We start from the raw sequence: 18,852 nt of genomic DNA on the forward strand, positions 1-18,852 counted from the left end.
CTGTATTAATTACGCTCCCCTCACCACCCCCCCCCCCCCCCCCACACCGCCCACCACCCCCAGTTTGGTGTCACCCACAAGTTTTGAAATTGTACTTGCGATTCCTGAGGTACCTTTTGGTACCTGGTCCCATCGCTGGAGATTGCCGGGTTCGGAAATTCCATTTATTGCATTGTTTCTGGCCTGCTCTCTTTTATTAAGAAAAATACTTCCCTACCTGATTACAATATGCAGCAAAAGATTTTGAGGTTCCCTCTTGGCCCAGTGCATGAATGCAGCACTTGGTGTGTGTGAAGTCAACAAACAACTTGAATTTATGTGGAGCCTTTAAACTTACAAGACATCGCAAGGCGCAGAAATAATAAAAGGAGTGGACTCTAAGCCACGGACGCGAGTTTAGGAGAGACAATTGCTGGCGAGGTCATGAAAGATGAGTTTTGAAGAGGTTTCTTAAAGGGAGATAGAGAAATAGAGGGATTTAGGGAGGGTATAGGACAAAGACACTAGGACCAAGTTGACTGAAAATGTTGCCACCAATGGTGGGGCTAAGGAAAGAAAAAATGACAGACTTGTATTTCTATAGAGTCTTTCACAACCCCAGGGTGTCCCAACGCATTTTACAACCAACAAAGTTCTTCTGTAGGAAACTACAGCTAATTTAGGCACAGCAAAGTCCCACAAACAGAATGTGATAATGTACAGATCATCCGTTTTAGTTGGTTGAGAGAGAAATATTGGCCAGGACAGCAGGAAAACTCCCCTGCTGTTCACTGAAATAGTGCTATGGAATCTTTTATGTTCCCTTACAAGGGCAGACAGGGCCTCAGTTTAATATTTTATCTGAAAGACAGCACCTTCAACAGTGCAGCTCTCCCTCAGTGCTGCATTGAAGTGTCAGCTTAGGTTTTGCACTCAAGCCCCTGGATTGAGACTCAGACAACACTGAGAAAGAGGACCAAAGGATGAGGGAGGACATTTAAGTGCTGGAAACAGTTGCTGAGGTAGGGAGGTGCAAAGCTGTACTGGGCTTTAAAGACAATGATTTGAAACTGGATGCTCATGAGAGACAGGGAAGCCAGAATGTTCCAGTTTTGACCTCTGGACCATACTTAATCGATTCAGTTAGGCCTCAACATCCATAGGTTAAGAAGACTAGCTATGGTTCCCCTACCACTCCCACTGCTGATCACTATCCCCTCCTAGAAACCACAAATGAATCTTTGGTGAAGACATGGTTGTGCTCAATTGTGACACCCCCATGGTAGAATAGTCCTCCCAATGTTCACCATGTAGGTTCACAGATGACAAATGTCCACGAGAATGAGGTTTCAAGAGCGGAGTTTTGGGCCGTCCCAATAAGGAGTCAACATCTTCGGAAGAAAGTAGAGGAAATTCGAGAAGGATGACAGATGCTGAGATTCTTCTTTGAATTGACATAACTTGACAGTACATAACTTGAAGGGTTACCATCCAATTAGGATTGCCAACCCTCCAGGATTGTCCTGGAATCTCCAGGAACTAAAGCTAGGAACAACCAGGAAGAAAATCACAGGGACATTCAATTTTTCCCATTTTCTTTAAACATGCTTGCTTATTCATTATAGAAATATTGAACTAAAAGCAAAATGCTGCAGGTGCTAGAAATCTGAATTAAAAACAGAAAATGCTGGAAATACTCAACAGGTCTGTGGAGATGGACAAACCAAATGAACGATTCAGATCGATGATCAATGATTGGCCTGAAATGTTAACTGTCTTTTGTTCTCCACAAATGCTGCCTGATCTGCTGAGTGTTTCCAGCATTTTCTGTTTTCATTTTGTTATTAAAAAAAAATTGAAGCTGTGTGGGGTGTGGGGGGGGTGGGTGGGGGGGGTGTTGCTGCGTGGAAGGAAAGAGACTGTTTGATTAGGTGAAGCAGTTGGAGGTGGAAGGTCATGTGATGTAACCTCCAGGTACACACCCAATCAGAATTGGCAACCCTGAAACCAATGCGCAGTCTGTTAACACAGTGCCAAATTCACTGTTCTGTAGGCATGCTCAGGCAAAACTCCTGTGGAATGTCGCAGCTGTAATAGAGGGAAAGCGGGAGGACTTTGGTCCAAAAGGGCCCCTGGAATGCAGCTCTGAACAACTAATCATTGCAGCCGGAGAAGGGAACCATGAGAAAGTGCGCAAGATTCTCGAAACCAAGTTAGTTAGTGCGGATGTCGCTGATGTCCAGGGCCATACATCACTGATCAACGCCTCAGTAAGTATCGTTTCTGCTTAACTTCTTTGTCTTTCACTTTGCTTTGGAATATGGATGTGGAGCTTTCATGCCAAGTGGCAGTATTACCAAACTGTCTGCAAGGGGCCACTCTCAAGAATGACCCACTAGACTGGGAGGGGCTTCCTCCTCACCTGGGGAGCTCTTGATCTCAGTTACAGCAAGTCAACCTGTCATTGTGCAATGGATGCTGGGACAGCATTTCTTGCCTTCTGATGTTCGACTTGTCGGTGCAGACTTGCCACAAAAATAACAGAAAATTTCTTGCATATATATAGCTCCTTATCACATCCCTGAGGTATGCATGCCTCCATAATGGCAGTTGCTGTCCTTTCTGGGCCTCCAATCACAAGCACGGAGCCCCAGAGACTTTTATCTGTTGATGTAAAAGGAATAAGCTTTAAGTGGCTCCCAGGCCTTCTTACCATTCCGCCCTATGATAGTGTGTGATTTAAGAAACATAAACATAGAAAATAGGAGCAGGAGTAGGCCATTTGGCCCTTCGATTTAAGAACAAAACTCTTGGGTTCAGATTCTTCAGCCATTTAAAAAACCACCTACTGAAAAGGCTCCAATAAATTATATATCTCTTATTTCAATGATAATTATAAGTAGAAAATGACACTGGGTGAGACACTGAGTCAGACATTGTCCTTTCACACTCTGGGACTGGGTGGTACAGTGGGTCAGACATTGTCCTTTCACACTCTGGGACTGGGTGGTACAGTGGGTCAGACATTGTCCTTTCACACTCTGGGACTGGGTGGTACAATGGGTCAGACATTGTCCTTTCACACTCTGGGACTGGGTGGTACAGTGGGTCAGACATTGTCCTTTCACACTCTGGGACTGGGTGGTACAGTGGGTCAGACATTGTCCTTTCACACTCTGGGACTGGGTGGTACAATGGGTCAGACATTGTCCTTTCACACTCTGGGACTGGGTGGTACAATGGGTCAGACACTCCTTTCATACTCTGGGACTGGGTGGTACAATGGGTCAGACATTGTCCTTTCACACTCTGGGACTGGGTGGTACAATGGGTCAGACACTCCTTTCATACTCTGGGACTGGGTGGTACAGTGGGTCAGACAGGGGAGGTAGGTTTGTAGTGGTATTTTCACTAGACTAGTAACCCAGAGACCCAGGGTATTGCTCTGGGGACATGGGTTCGAATCCCACCGAAGGTGGAATTTAAATTCAGTTAATAAATCGGGATTTTTTTTTAAAAAGCTAGTCCAATGATGGCCATGAAACCATTGTCAATTGTTGTAAAAACCCATCAGGTTCACTAATGCCCTTTAGGGAAGAAAATCTGCTGTCCTTACCCAATCTACATGTGACTCCAGACCCACAGCAACGTGGTTGACTCTTAAATGGCCTAGCAAGCCACTCAAATGTATCAAACCGCAACAAAGTCAATAAGGAATGAAACCGGATGGACCACCTGGCATCGATCCAGGCACCGGAAACGGCAATGGCAAACCCAACCCTATCAGTCCTGCAAAGTCCTCTTTACTTACATCTGGGGGCTTGTGCCAAACTTGGGAGAGCTGTCCCACAGACTAGTCAAGCAACAGCCTGACATAGTCATACTCACCAAATTATATCTTACAGACAATGTGCCAGACACCGCCATCACCATCCCCGGGTATGTCCTGTCCCACTGGTAGGACAGACCCAGCAGAGGTGATGGCACAGTGGTATACTGTCGAGAGGGAGTTGCCCTTGGAGTCCTCAACATCGACTTCAGACCCCATGAAGTCTCATGGCATCAGGTCAAACATGGGCAAGGAAACATCCTGCTGATTACCACCTAACGACCCCCCCCCCCCTCAGCTGATGAATCAGTACTCCTCCATGTTGAACAACACTTGGAGGAAGCACTGAGGATGGGAATGGTGCAGAATGTACTCTGGGTGAGGGACTTCAATGTCCATCAAGAGTGGCTCAGTAGCACCGCCACTGACCGAGCTGGCCAAGTCCGAAAGGACAGAGCTGCTCGACTGGGTCTGCGGCAGGTAGTGAGGGAACCAACAAGAGGGAAAAATATACTTGACCTCGTCCTCACCAATCTGCCTGCTACAGATGCATCAGCCCATGACAGTATTGGTAGAAGTGACCACTGCAGAATCCTTGTGGAGACAAAACCCCATCTTCACATTGAGGATCCCCTCCATCGTGTTGTGTGGCACTATCACTGTGCTAAATGGGATAGATTTCAAACAGACCTCGCAGTACAAAACTGGGCACTGTGGGCCATCAGCAGCAGCAATGTACTCAACTAAAATTTGTAAAACATGGCCTGGCATATTCCCCACTCTACCATTACCATCAAGCTGGGGGATCAACTCTGGTTCAATGAAGAGTGCAGGAGGGCATGCCAGGAGCAGCACCAGGCATACCTCAAAATAAGGTGTCAACCTGGTGACACTACAACACAGGACGACTTGCAGGCCAAACAGTGTAAGCAGCAAAAGATAGACAGGGCTAAGTGATCCTACAATCAACAGATCAGATCTAAGCTCTGCAGTCCTGCCACATCCAGTCATGAATGGTGGTGGGCAATTGAACAACTAACTGGAGGAGGTGGCTCCACAAATATCCCTATCCTCAATGATGGGGGAACCCATCACATCAGTGCAGAAGATAATTCTGAAGTATTTGCATCCATCTTCAGCCAGAAGTTCAAAGTGGATGATCCATCTCAGCCTCCTCCTGACGTCCCTAGCATCACAGATACCAGTCTTCAGCCAATTCGATTCAATACGCGTGATATCAAGAAATGACTGAAGGCACTGGATACTGCAAAGGATATGGGCCCTGACAATATTCTGGCAATAGTACTGAAGACTTGTGCTGCAGATCTTCCCGCACCCTTAGCCAAGCTGTTCCAGTACAGCTACAAGACTGGCATCTATACATTATACATTCATGATTTAGGTGAGCGAACAAAATGTAATATCTCCAAATTTGCAGATGACACAAAACTGGGTGAGAGGGTGAGTTGTGAGGAGGATGCAGAGAGGCTTCAGGGTGATTTGGACAAGTTGAGTGAGTGGGCTAATGTATGGCAGATGCAGTATAATGTGGATAAATGTGAGGTTATCCACTTTGGTAGCAAAAACAGGAAGGCAGATTATTATCTGAACAGCTATAAACTGAGAGAGGGGAATATGCAGCGAGACCTGGATGTTCTCGTACACCAATCGCTGAAGGCAAGCATGCAGGTGCAACAGGTGGTAAAAAAGGCAAATGGTATGTTGGCCTTCATAGTGAGAGGATTCGAGGATAGAAGCAGGGATGTCTTGCTGCAATTATACAGGGCCTTGGTGAGGCCACACCTGGAATATTATGTGCAGTTTTGATCTCCTTATCTGAGGAAGGGTGTTCTTGCTATAGAGGGAGTGCAGTGAATGTTTACCAGACTGATTCCTGGGATGGCGGGACTGATGTATGAGGAGAGATTGAGTTGGTTTGGATTATATTTGCTGGAGTTCAGAAGAGTGAGGGGGCATCTCATAGAAACCTATAAAATTCTAACAGGACTTGACAGGGTAGATGCAGGAAGGATGTTCCCGATGGTGGGAGAGTCCAGAACCAGGGGTCATAGTCTAAGGATACGGGGTAAACCTTTCAGGACTGAGATGAGGAGAAATTTCTTCACCCAGAGAGTGGTGAGCATGTGGAATTCGCTACTACAGAAAGCAGTTGAGGCCAAAACATTGTATGTTTTCAAAAAGGAGTTAGATATAGCTCTTGGGTCTAAAGGGATCAAAGGGTATGGGGCGAAAGCGGGAACAGGTTACTGAGTTGGATGATCAGCCATGATCATAATAAATGGCGGAGCAGGCTCGAAGGGCCAAATGGCCTACTCCTGCTCCTATTTTCAATGTTTCTATCTACCCAGCAATGTGGAAAAATGCCTGGGTATGTCCTGGCCACAAAAAGTCCAACCCGGCCAATTACCACCACATCAGTCTATTCTCAATCATCAGTAAAGTGATGGAAGGGATCATTGACAGTCCTATCAAGAAGCACTTGCTTAGCAATAACCAGCTCAGTGATGCTCAGTTTGGGTTCCGCCCGGACTACTCAGCTCCTGACCTCATTACAGCCTTCGTTCAAACATGGACAAAAGAGCTGAACACCAGAGCTGAAGTGAGAGTAACTGCCCTTGACATCAAGGCAGCATTTGACCGAGTATGGCATCAAGGAGCCCAAGCAAAAAGGAGTCAATGGGAAACAGGGGAAAAACTCTCCACTAGTTGCAGTTGTACCTAGCACAAAGGAAAATGGCTGTGGTTGTTGGAGGTCAATCATCTCAGTCCCAGGACATCACTGCAGGAGTTCCTCAGGGTAGTGTCCTAGGCCCAACTATCTTCAGCTGCTTCATCAATGACCTTCCTTCAATCATCAGGTCAGAAGTGGTGATGTTCACTGATGATTGCACAATGTTCAGCACCATTCACGACTCCTCAGATACTGAAGCAGTCCGTGTAGAAATGCAACAAGACCTGGACAATATCCAGGCTTGGGCTGATAAGTGGCAAGTAACATTCATGCCAAACAAGTGCCAGGTAATGACCATCTACAACAAGAGAGAATCTAACCATCTCCCCTTGACATTCAATGGCTTTACAATCACTGAATCCCCCACTATCAACATCCTGGGGGTTACCATTGACCAGAAAATGAACTGGAGTAGCCATATAAATACAGTGGTTACAAGAGCAGGTCAGAGGCTAGGAATCCTGCAGCGAGTAACTCACCTAACTCCCCAAAGCCTGTCCACCATCTACAAGGCACAGGTCAGGAGTGTGATGGAATACTCCCCACTTGCCTGGATAGGTGCAGCTCCAACAACACTCAAGAAGCTCGACACCATCCAAGACAAAGCAGCCTGCTTGATTGGCACCCTACCCAGAAACGTTCACTCCCTCCACCACCGACGCACAGTGGCAGCAGTGTGTACCATCGACAAGATGCACTGCAGCAATGCACCAAGGCTCCTTAGACAGTACCTTCCAAACCCGTGACCTCTGCCACCTAGAAGGACAAGGGCAGCAGATGCATGGGAACACCACCACCTGCAATTTCCCCTGCAAGCCACACACCATCCTGACTTGGAACTATATCACCGTTCCTTCACTGTCGCTGGGTCAAAATCCTGGAACTCCCTTCCTCACAGCACTGTTGGTGTAGTTACCCCACATGGACTGCAGCGGTTCAAGAAGGGCAATTAGAGATGGGCAATAAATGCTGTCCTGGCCAGCGATGTCCACATCCTGTGAATGAATTTTAAAAAAGACACTGTCCTTTCGCACTGTGGGACTGGGTGGGACAGTGTGTCAGGTCGTTAGCCTGACTCCCAACTCCATGCCCAGAGACCAGGTTTGTTGCAATGGGGAAGCCACCACTACACTCCCGCATGAATATCAGACCAGTATTCAGAAATTGTGACTCTGCATACCTCTCTATCAAGATTAGAGAGATGTTGGAACCAGTTCTGGAGAAGGAGGGACCTGTTCAAGGGTTGTACCTCAACAGAGCTGAGATCAATCTCCTCACAGGAAGGTTAACTGGTGCTGTGTGGGAGGGTTTAAACTAATTTGGCAAGAGGATGGGCACCAAGATGAAACATTAGAGAGGAGAAACAAGGTGCACAGAGGACTGGGAGAAACAAATAGCACTGGAGTAAACAGTTCAGAAATTGGAGGGATCAGATAGGGGGTAAATGCAAAGCAGTCTAAGATGGTCTTGGAGTGCATGTGCATAATTGTGGTAATTGAGGTGGGTGAGCTGCAGGCATAAGTCGCCACTTGGCATGATGATATAGTGGCGATAATAGAGACCTGGCTCAACCAAAGGGAGGATTGAAACTTAATATTCCTGGCTGCAAGGTATTCAGGAAAGTTAGGTAGGAAAAAAGGGAGTAGCAATATTGATCAAAGAAACTATTATAGCACTGGAGAGGGAGATGTAGTTGAGGGGTCAAACACGGAGTCCATTCGATTAGAATTAAGGAACAATAGAGGAGTAATTACACTACTGGGTGAATTCTAAAAGCCAACAAATAGCGGGAAGGAGATAGAGGACCAAATTTGCAGGAAAAGTACAGGAAGATGCAAGAACTACAGAGTAATGATAATGAGGGGCTTCAATTATCCTAATATAGACTGGGATAGTAACAATATAAAGGGTAAAGAAGGGGTAGAATTCCTGAAATGTTTGCAAAAGAACATTCTTGATCAATGTGTATCCATCCCAATAAGGAAAGAAGCAGGGCTGGATCAAGTTCTGGGGAATGAAGTGCAGCAAGTGGAGCATGTTTCGGTGGGAGACCATTTGGGGAACAGAGATCATACTATCATCAGATTTAAACTGGTGATAGAAAAGCACAAGGAACCATCAAGAGTAAAAGACTTTAACTGGAGGTGGGCAAACTTCAGTCAGTCAAGAAGGGATCTGGCTCAAGTGGATTGGAATCAAAAATTGGTAGACAAAACAGTAATTAAACAATGGGAGGCCTTCAAAGAGGAGATTATTCAGGTTCAAGTAGACACATACTCATGAGGGGGAAAAGAAGGGCATCCAAAGCTAGACCTCCCTGGATGACTAAAGATATAGAGATTAAAATGAGACAGAAGAAGGAAGCTTACGAGAAATGTGAAGTTTATAATACAATAGAGAACCAAGCTGGATATCGAAAGTACAGAGGAGATCTAACAAAGGGAATAAGAGGGGCAAAGAGAGAGTGTGAGAATAGAATAGCGATTAACATAAAAGGGAACCCAAAACACTTTTATAAACATAAATAGCTAAAGAGTAATCAAAGGAAGGGTGGGGCCAATTAGGGACCTAAAGGGGGATTTTCTTGAGGAGGCAGAGGGCATGGCTGAGGTGCTAAATGACTACTTTGCATCTGTCTGCACTGGAGAAGCAGATGTTGCCAATGTAGCAGTAAAGAAGGAATCAGCAGCAATATTAGATAAGTTGAGAAGGCTGTTAAAAAGCATATGGGAACCTTGGCTTTATTAATAGAGCCTTGAGTACAAAAGCAAGGAAGTTATGCTAAAACTTTATAAAAGACTGGTTAGGCCTCTGTTGAAGTATTGTGTTCTTTTCTGCTAACCACACTTCAGGACGGATGTCAAGACTCTGGAATGGGTGAGGAAGAGATCTATTAGAATGGTGCCAGGGATGAGGAATTAAGTTACCTGGCAAGACTAAAGAGAAGGTTAAGAGGAGATTTGTTAGAGATGTTCAAAATCATGAATAGTTTTGACAGAGTAAATAAAGAGAAAATAGTTCTAGTGGCAGAAGGGTCAGTAATCAAAGGACACAGATTTAACATGATTTGCAAAAGAACCAGAGGCGACATGAGGAAATATGTTTTACACAACGAGTTGTTATGGTTTGGAATTCACTGCCTGAAAGGGTGGTGGAAGCAGATTCAATAGTAACTTTCAAAAGAGAATTGGAAGGAATACATGAATGGAAAAATGACAGGACTGTGGGGAAACAACAAGAAAAATAGATTAATTGGATAGCTCGACTAAAGAGCCAGTACAGGCATGTTGGACCAAATGGTCCCTCCTGTTCTGTATCAATCCCTGATTCTGTGATTGTATGTTGATGTGATTTCCCCATCTCATATGGCTTCATTTGAACAATTTCTTACAGATTTTTTGCAAACGCGATATCATCAACCTGCTGCTTGATGATGGAGCAAATGTGAACAAGCTGAATAATGAAGGTGTTTCAGCACTCAACAGCAGCTGCATACTTTACTATCCTTCCAGCTGCTTTCTACACAATGAAATCTACAGACTCATAAACAAAAAGGTTTGTTTCATTTGAATTTTTTCCTGAATTCATTTTCTATTCGATGGGGCAAGTGATAAAAACAGGACAAGTTTCACTTCCCTCGGGACAACCAGAGTCTATTTAACTTAATTTACAGAATTCATCTATTAGAACCCTTCTGTGTGATAAGATTTGATGATTCTATGAACATTGTCAATAGAGTCATGTGCCAGTAATTCCTACAAGGGTTCTTGCAATCCTAGGCAGTCAAAATCTGTCCCTATAGTGTCCGCTGATCTTCCCTCAAAGAAATGGCAGGAGTTTGGAAATTGCCCCCACCCTGTAAATTTTACCCCATAGAATTTTACAACAATAAAAGAGGTCATTTGCGCACCTTGCTGTGCCAGCTCTCTGAATGAGCTATCCACTCAATCTCATTCCTTTGTCCTTTCCCCATACCCTTTTTAAAAAGTGGAATACTTATCCATTTATCTTTCACAAACTGCTGTGGATTCTGTTTCTACCAGTGTTTCTGATGTTTCTGACCAGAAGAACAGGTTTTTTTGCATTAAAAGCCTTCATTTTTAAAAATTAATTTCCCGGTACAAAAAAGATGCACCATGCCCCTTGTAAAAACCGTTATAGTAAATGGATGTTACAAGTTACAAGAAGAGAACTGCGAGGATTTTGGGACTTAGGCTGTTCGTTTAACAGATGACGTAAATTTAACTGAGGTGTTATGATCTATCTAAATCTGCTGTTCCCTTCACTTCTGCTTAATCGTACATCTTAATAAATGCAATGAGTAGTTTTAGCCTGTGCCAATAGCCTATCGAGGTGGTGTTACCATTAGTTGGAGAAATTAGGAGCAAAGCATGTGAATAGGAACAGGATGAGGCTATTCAGCCCCTTGAGTCTGTTCCACCATTTAGTTAGCTCAGGGCTGATATCTTTTAACTTTCCATTTTCCAGTTTTGATTCCATAACCTTTAATGCCCTTGTCTAAAAAGGTCTATCAACCTTAGTTTTGAAATTTTCAATTCACCTAACCTCAACCGCTTTTTGAGGGAGAGAATTCCAGATTTCCACTACCTTTTGAGTGAAGGTGTGCTTTCTGACATCACCCTGGAATGGCCTCGCTCTAATTTTAAGGTTATGCCCCCTTGTTCTGGACTCTCCCATGAGAGAAAATAATTTCTCTCTATCTGCCTATCAATTAATTTGCTCATCTTGAATACCTCAAGATGAATTTCCTTTACTAAAGGAAATCTAGTCTTGTCTGTGCAAACTCTCCTCATAATTTAACTGTTTTAGCCTCGATATTATTCTGGTAAGTCTACACTGCATCACCTCCGAGGATAATTTGGTATATGGTGTTACACTACAATATTTTCATGGCATATGTGAATGGTAAAAGGGTTCATTGTTATCCTGGTGGTCAAATATCCAAAGTACTTTGGTCGTAAAACTTGTATGTGTAGCACCGTATTTTTGGTGTGATGTGTGCCGTTTCAACTCCAAAATGGTATCTGTGCCATACATGCACAATTCTGATGCTGACTGCGCTGGATGCCATTTTGGTAAGGCTGTTAGCGTGGGCACAGGGAGTGTGCACTGGAAGTATGCAGAGTGGGAAGATCATAACAACAGTCAGTGTTTTAAGTAGGGATGATGCCAGCGCTATCATTTTCAACCTGAACACTTCAACTAATGCCCTCTCTTAATCTTGCACAGCTGAGCATGCATTCAGCAGCAGGAAAGACTGCCACCAGTATTATTTAAGGGGATCATCAACTACTTTCGGGTTACTTGCTGATTGATTTCTACTGGCTACTGCTGAGTTAGAAGGAATGTTTGGTGATTTGTGCTGCTATTTATGGTTGTCGAAGCCTGCAGGGAATGGTGTGGCATATGCTGAAGAACCTGGTTCCCACTTGTAGGATTCTGCTCAGACCACTTGCTTCCAGTCACGGGTGCTGTAATTTCCATCCCCTTTGCTCTACAGCTTGACAGGGAAAATGAGCAGAGATGACACAGAGGAGGACAAGCTGCTAGAAGAAGGAAGAGGAGGAGGGGAGAAGGGCTCTCCACTCAGTCTTCGGGGAGCAATTTTCCTATCTCAACCTCAGTGAGGAACAGTACGTTAGACACCTCCACTTCCCCAATGAGGTGCTCACCGAAATCTGCCACTTGTTGCAGGCAGAATTGCAGCCTCAGATCAGGGTGAGCATAGCATTGCCAGCGATTGTAGAGGTGACTGGCAATGAACTTTTATGCGTCAGGCTACTTTGGCTGGAGCAGATGATATTTGTAACATCTCCCAGATCACCGTCCACTATTGCATAAAGGTGGTCACTGAGACTCTGAATGCAAAGATAGCGGAATACATTTCTTTCTCTCTTGCCAGAGTGTAGCAGGCAGAGTGGGTATGCAGCTTCTCTAGGATTGCAGGCTTCTGCATGGCACACAATGTCATTGACAGTGGATGTTGCATGTAAATTCTGAGACGTACCTCAATCAGAAGGGATTCCACTCCATCAATGTCCAACTGGTGTGCAACCATACTCCGCAGATCAATACCTGATAACCTGACAGCAGGCATGATCTTGTGGCAGTTCATTTTACCAGCTGCATTTAAACCACCATGATAAACCGATGGTGGCTACTGGGGCAACAAAGGCTATTCACTGACTAGCTGGGTCATGACTCCGATGCACAACCCATTACACATGGGCAGCGTGCATATAATGTAATATGTTGTGGTCTATTACAAGTTGCACAACCTCACCATCGTGAGGGCATGGCCCTTGCAATCAGGTATACAGCAAATAGCTGAAGAGGAGGAAGGGAGGGAGGGAGCAACCAATACATCCCTCTTCCGTCCGGCTGTCCGTGATCAGCACATCCGACTACGGGCCAGTGAACACAGCCCCAATTCCCCATTCAACAATAGTCTCACATCGTCCCTTCTCTCTGTTACTGATCAGCACAACATCCATTTGGTCACGTCCGTGTAGAAATGCAGCAAGACCTGGACAATATCCAGGCTTGGGCTGATAAGTGGCAACAAAGAACAGTATAGCTCAGGAACAGGCCATTCGGCCCTCCAAGCCTGCGCCGATCTTGATGCCTGCCTAAACCAAAACCTTCTGCACTTCTGGGGACCATATCTCTCTATTCCCATCCTTTTCATGTATTTGTGGTAAGGAACATTCACGCCACACAAGTGCCAGGCAATGAGCATCTCCATCCAGAGAGAATCTCTTGACATGCAATGGCATTACCATCACTGAATCCCCCATTACCAACATCTTGGGGATTACCATTGACCAGAAACTGAACTGGAGTAGCCATAAACACCATGGCTACAAGAGCAGGTCAGAGGCTGGGAATTCTGCAGCGAGTAACTCACCTCCTGCCTCCCCAAAGCCTGTCCATTATCTACAAGGCACAAGTCAGGAGTGTGATGGAATACTCTCCATTTGCCTGGATGGGTGCAGCTCCAACAGCACTCAGCAAGCTCGACACCATCGAGGACAAAGCAGCCCGCTTGACTGGCAACCCCATCCACCACCTTCAGCATTCACTCCCATCAACACCGACGCACGGTGACATCAGTGTGTACCATCAACAAGAGGCACTGCAGCTACTCACCAAGGCTCCTTAGACAGCACCTTCCAAACCCATGACCTCTACCACATAAAAGGACAAGGGCAGCAGATGCATGGAAACACCACCACCTTCTAGTTCCCCTCCAAGTCACACACCATCCTGAACGCTATCACCATTCCTTCATTGTCACTGGGTTAAAATCCTGGAACTCCCTTCCTAATAGCACTGTTGGTGTACCTACTCCACATGGACTGCAGCTATTCAAGAAGGCAGCTCACCACCACCTTCTCAAGTGTAATTAGGGATGGGCAATACATGCTGGCCTGGCCAGCGATGCTCACATCACATGATTGAATTAAAAAAAATGCTGAAATAAAAGCCACCAGAAAACAAACATTTCAAACCAACTTTATCAATCAAACCATCCAATATTACATGAAAAGTCAAGTAATCACCCTTGTTCATTTCCTTAGTACCTGGCTTCAGTGTGCCTTTGCCTGTCTTAGTGTTCCTACACAGTTCTGCACCAGTGGCTGCATCATGGCTGGTGGAAGGCTGCTGACTTTCAGTGGGGGAGACTGCAGATGGCCTTGCAGGATGACCTCAAGTAGCTCGGGCTCTAGAAGGCCCAGCTTCAGACTGCACCATCTCAGCATGGGCGGCAGTAGTCTGGGCTGGCTGGCTGGCAGGCAACAGCAAGGGCACTGGTGAAGTGGCAGCAGTGGGAGGATGAATGCGATCATCCTGAGAAAGGGTTCATTCTCCAGCCACTGCCACGCCTCAGGGACGGCACCTCAGCAATCCTAGCAATGTGTTGTAGGACAGATGTGGAACTTCTGTGTGACCCTGCAAACCCTTTTGCACACTGGTGTCCACAGCTATGATGGCAGCAGTTTGATTTTGCATGGCAGCAAGCTGAGCTTACATGAACTCAGTCTAAGCTTCCACTGCTTGTGCTACAATGGAAGCTTAGAGATCGGCCATCAGGCGCTGCATCATGGTTGGCTCTGCTAGTGTGCTAATGGAGCTGCCCACCACTTTCACAGTGAAAGGAATGGGATCCATGCTCTGCACAAAGCCTATTCCAAGTTGGTGCTCAGCTCCTTCATGCTCCTTGACTGTGGTTGCAGGCTATCTGGCAGACCTGCCAATTCACCAAGCATTTCTGTGTGCATAAGTATCAGCCATTTTGTGTAGCCCATCCCATCAAAGTCCTCATCTGAGTCCTCTGCAGCACAGCTCATGTGCGGCCTCACCATTTGGCGAGCTGGCACCTGTGCTTTCCTTTTTCCCTGTCGTGGCACAAGCCACACATGCAGAGCCCGCTTCTAAGCTATCCCATAAAGTATGCACAGTGTCAATATTTTTCTCTATTCATTCATGGGATGAGGGCACTCGCAGGCTATGCCAGCATTTATTTTTATTTATTTTTTTATTTAGAGATACAGCACTGAAACAGGCCCTTCAGCCCACCGAGTCTGTGCTGACCATCAACCACCCATTTATACTAATCCTACATCAATCCCATATTCCTACCACATCCCCACAATTCCCCTACCACCTGCCTATACTAGGAGCAATTTATAATGGCCAATTTACCTATCAACCTGCAAGTCTTTGGCTGTGGGAGGAAACCGGAGCACCCGGAGGAAACCCACGCAGTCACAGGAAAAACTTGCAAACTCCGCACAGGCAGTCCCCAGAATTGAACCCGGGTCGCTGGAGCTGTGAGGCTGCGGTGCTAACCACTGCACCACTGTGCTGCCCATCCCTAATTCCCCTTGAAAAGGCGGTGGTGATCCACCTTCTTAAACCGCTGCAGTCCATGTGAGGTAAATACATCCACAGTGCTGTTAGGAAGGGAGTTCCAGGATTTTAACCCAACGACAGTGAAGGAACGGCGACATAGTTCCAAGTCAGGACGGTGTGTGATTTGGAGGGGAACCTGCTGGTGGTGGTGTTCCCGTGCATCTGCTGTCCTTGTCTTTCTAGGTGGTAGAGTTCATGGGTTTGGTGCTGTCTAAGGAGCATTGGTGAGTTGCTGCAGTACATTTTGTAGGTAGTATACACTGCTGTCACTGTGTGTCGGTCGTGGAGGGAGTGAATGTTTAGGAATGGGATGCCAATCAAGCGGGTTGATTTGTTCTGGATGGTGTCGAGCTTCTTGAGTATTGTTGGAGTTGCACTCATCCAGGCAAGTGGAGAGTATTCCATCACACTTGTGCCTTGTAGATGGTGGACAGGCTTTGGGGAGACAGGAGGTGAGTTATTCACCACAGAATTCCTAGCCTCTGGCCTGTTCTTGTAGCCATGGTATTTATATGGATACTCCAGTTCAATTTCTGGTCAATGGTAACCCCCAGGATGTTGAGAGTGGGAGATTCAGCGAATGTGATGCCATTGAATGTGAAGGGGAAAGGGCTAGATTCTCTCTTGTTTGAGATGGTCATTCCCTGACACTTGCATGGTGCAAATGTTACTTTTTTTTTTATTCATTCACGGGATGTGGGCATCGCTGGCCAGGCCAGCATTTATTGCCCATCCCTAATTGCCCTTGAGAAGGTGGTGGTGAGCTGCCTTCTTGAACCGCTGCAGTCCATGTGAGGTAGGTACACCCACAGTGCTGTTAGTAAGGGAGTTCCAGGATTTTGACCCAGCGACAGTGAAGGAATGGCGATATAGTTCCAAGTCAGGGTGGTGTGTGACTTGGAGGGGAACTTGCAGGTGGTGGTGTTCCCATGCATTTGCTGCCCTTGTCCTTCTAGTTGGTAGAGGTCGCGGGTTTGGAAGGTGCTGTCGAAGGAGCCTTGGTGCATTGCTGCAGTGCATCTTGTAGATGGTACACACTGCTGCCACTGTGCGTCGGTGGTGGAGGGAGTAAATGTTTGCAGATGGGGTGCCAATCAAGCGGGCCGCTTTGTCCTGGATGGTGTCGAGCTTCTTGAGTGTTGTTGGAGCTGCACCCATCCAGGCAAGTGGAGAGTATTCCATCACACTCCTGACTTGTGCCTTGTAGATAGTGGACAGGCTTTGGGGAGTCAGGAGGTGAGTTACTCGCCTCAGGATTCCTAGCCTCTGACCTGCTCTTGTAGCCACGGTATTTATATGGCTACTCCAGTTCAGTTTTCGGTCAATGGTAGCCCCTAGGATGTTGATAGTGGGGGATTCAGCGATGGTAATGCTGTTGAATGTCAAGGGGAGATGGTTAGATTCTCTTTTGTTGGAGATGGTCATTGCCTGGCACTTGTGTGGCGCGAATGTTACTTGCCACTTATCAGCCCAAGCCTGGATATTGTCCAGGTCTTGCTGCATTTCTACACAGATTGCTTCAGTATCTGAGGAGTTGCGAATGGTGCTGAACATTGTGCAATCATCAGCGAACATCCCCACTTCTGACCTTATGATTGAAGGAAGGTCATTGATGAAGCAGCTGAAGATGGTTGGGCCTAGGACACTACCCTGAGGTACTCCTGCAGTGATGTCCTGGAGCTCAGATGATTGACCTCCAACAACCACAACCATCTTCCTTTGTGCTAGGTATGACTCCAGCCAGCGGAGGGTTTTCCCCCTGATTCCTATTGACCTCAGTTTTGCTTGGGCTCCTTAATGCCATACTCGGTCAAATGCTGCCTTGATGTCAAGGGCAGTCATTCTCACCTCACCTCTTGAGTTCAGCTCTTTTGTCCATGTTTAAACCAAGGCTGTAATGAGGTCAGGAGCTGAGTGGCCCTGGCGGAACCCAAACTGAGCATCACTGAGCAGGTTGTTGCTAAGCAGGTTCCGCTTGATGGCACTGTTGATGACACCTTCCATCACTTTACTGATGATTGAGAGTAGGCTAATGGGGCGGTAGTTGGCCGGGTTGGATTTGTCCTGCTTTTTGTGTACAGGACATACCTGGGCAATTTTCCACATTTCCGGGTAGATGCCAGTGTTGTAGCTGTACTGGAACAGCTTGGCTAGGGGCGCGGCAAGTTCTGGAGCACAGGTCTTCAGTACTATTGCTGAAATGTTGACAGGGCCAATAGCTTTTGCAGTATCCAGTGCCTTCAGTCGTTTCTTGATATCACATGGAGTGAATCGAATATCGTAGCTCGTGGCTGCCAGTCTGAGAGTGAGTGATGGTGTTTCTTCATCATCACTGTCTTACTGCTCTTCCTCCTCCTCTTTCCACCCCTGCCTGGCCAGGCAGCAGTTCTTGGGTATCTGAAAGGAGAAAGGCACAAGGGTAGAGTTGTGGTGAAGGATGGGAAAGCAAGAGATACATGTTCACACCATCTGCATCTTGTAAATCAGAAGACATTGTGGAGTGAGGGGGAACTGGGATGTGAGAAGAAGGATTAAGTGTGAGGACACTGACATCTTCGATGATCCCCACTGCTGACCATGACCTCAGTCATGGCGATTCCAATGATGCCAAGCACCATCTCCTCCAATGGGTTAAGGATATGTAGCCCATTCCCTGCCGGTTATTTGCTGTTGCCCTGTTTGTGCGACACCTTCCCTGCAAGAGAGAAGGAAGTGTGTCAGTGAGTGTGGTGCAATGCATTTGGGTGATTTGGCTGTCATGATTGAATAGCTGGCTGTGTGTGCAAGCTGTGTGATGTGGTATGAGGCAGCAATGCTAAGTGTATTTGGGTGAAGAGAAGCCATAAATATCAGATATGAGTCCTGATTGATACAGATTGTTGAGAGTTGAGTGATGGGAGTGTAGTGAATTTAGCAGTGTGTGAGGCTAGTGGGGTAGTTGGTGGGATATGGCATTTAAAGATGCAGTCACTGATCTTGACCATTTGTATGAGGTCACTGACCTTCTTGTGGATCTAGTCCTCAGGGCTCCACTGCTGGCATTGACAGGCACAGCAATCTGGTCCCACTGCCTTCTGACAGTTTGTTTTGAGGGTCTCCTGGCCCCCTGCATATAGATGACACCTCTCCATGACCAGGGCCTCCAGTGCACAATCGGAAAATCTCTGCCATGTTGTCCCATTGTTCAGAGTTCTTCTTGCTCACACTTGGTTCTGCAGCCGGTTCCAGCACCTGCTGCAGCCACAATGCACAAAAAAATGTAGGCTAGCTTTAAATTGTGCTAGCCTCTCACGATTTTGTGCCCCCCCCCCCCCTACTCAGGCCTGACAGGGCTGGCTGTATGCGACCATTATTT

The 18,852-nt window shown here is 46.3% G+C and overlaps 1 protein-coding gene across 3 annotated transcripts in view; it reads left to right on the forward strand.

Moving 5' to 3' along the window:
* Positions 1-18,852, forward strand: part of ankmy1 (ankyrin repeat and MYND domain containing 1) — a 140,376-nt gene that overhangs the window by 12,220 nt on the left and 109,304 nt on the right. For all 3 annotated transcript variants that reach the window (XM_068041357.1, XM_068041358.1, XM_068041359.1), the window contains exons 4-5: positions 2,033-2,249; positions 9,954-10,115. In XM_068041357.1, the coding sequence (XP_067897458.1) occupies positions 2,033-2,249; positions 9,954-10,115 (379 nt within the window). The remainder of the gene's footprint in view (positions 1-2,032; positions 2,250-9,953; positions 10,116-18,852) is intronic.

This window comes from Heterodontus francisci, chromosome 11 (genome assembly GCF_036365525.1).
Source record: "Heterodontus francisci isolate sHetFra1 chromosome 11, sHetFra1.hap1, whole genome shotgun sequence".
NCBI classification, from domain to species: Eukaryota; Metazoa; Chordata; class Chondrichthyes; order Heterodontiformes; family Heterodontidae; genus Heterodontus; species Heterodontus francisci.